The 1,201-nt window shown below is 23.6% G+C and overlaps 1 protein-coding gene across 1 annotated transcript; it reads right to left on the reverse strand.

Moving 5' to 3' along the window:
* Positions 1-824: 824 nt before the first annotated feature.
* LOAG_15823 (hypothetical protein) lies at positions 825-995 on the reverse strand (the record flags this gene model as incomplete). Its single annotated transcript, XM_003151311.1, has 1 exon — positions 825-995. A coding segment is annotated over one exon (171 nt), but the record flags the coding sequence as incomplete, so codon positions are not given.
* Positions 996-1,201: the final 206 nt, after the last annotated feature.

Here is a 1,201-nt window from a genome sequence, read left to right on the forward strand (position 1 = left end):
ATAACCTCTTTTTTCTTTCTTCGTGTCGATTTGTGTAACTTTGTTCATAGTGAGGTTTGATTCTTGTCGCACAAATGGTCATTCGTTTCATCCCTTGAGAATTAGATTTGAACTTGGCATTCTGAGAACTAAATTTAGATAAGTGACGCACATTCTTCCTTATCTCCATTTCCTGCATTTGTTTTGTATTTGAACCGTAAACTGAAATTTTTTTATCAAATAAAAATTCATTATCAGCATTAATTATCAGTTAAAGTATTAATTATCAGTTGAAGTATTAATTATCAGTTATCAGTATTAATTATCAGTTAAAGTTTCCTTTTTCCTTTAACATTAATCATTTTGTTATTTTAGTTGAAATTATTGCTAGTATTGCATAATGAATTAATATAACACCTTTTTTTCTTTTCTTTCCTTTTTTTTTTTAAGACAAAAAAAAGCAAACGAAATTTTAAGAATTAGTTTAATTTCAATTTTTTCCACCATTTAATAATTCAAACTTTCTAATCGAAATAGAATTTAATTTCTTGAGAAGAAAATTTGAAAAATATGAGAAAATTTTATGTATATAATACAATTAATTTTCAGTAATTTATGTCGAATTTTATTTTTGAAAAAATAAAATAGAAAACAATCGAATTTTATTTCCATTTTTACTAATTAACAAATTAGCATATAATGGTAATAGTGTTTTTGCGAAATATTGTATTTATAAAATAATTATGGCAGTGAAATAGGGAATAAGGAGAATTATAAACAAATGAATTATAAACAAAATTCTAAACGAATGAATTAATTACTTAATTAATTAATAAAATTACAACCTCAGTAACATTTGGAAAGAATGTCCTTTGATAAGTAGATGGTATACATTGTATATGTACGGAATCTTCAGCAGCTTGTCCATCTAATGTTTTTAAATAACATTGAAAAGAATGCCATCGATTAAAATCCATACTTGATAAGCCAGCTGTGATCAATTCAACGATTCCCATATCAAGCTGATAATAATAATTATTATTATAAAAATAATAATAATGATAATAAATACTAATTTTAAAAAAGTAATTTTATGATAAAATTGCAAAATTAATTTTATATATTTACCGAAACATTTCGAATCGATGGTGCTAATAGTTGTATTGCTTGAAATAATTTGCTAATATCTTTTGGTGTCCATCTTTCATGAACAATAAACATA

The sequence above is a fragment of the Loa loa genome, assembly GCF_000183805.2.
Source record: "Loa loa unplaced genomic scaffold supercont3.2840, whole genome shotgun sequence".
In the NCBI taxonomy this organism is placed as follows: Eukaryota; Metazoa; Nematoda; class Chromadorea; order Rhabditida; family Onchocercidae; genus Loa; species Loa loa.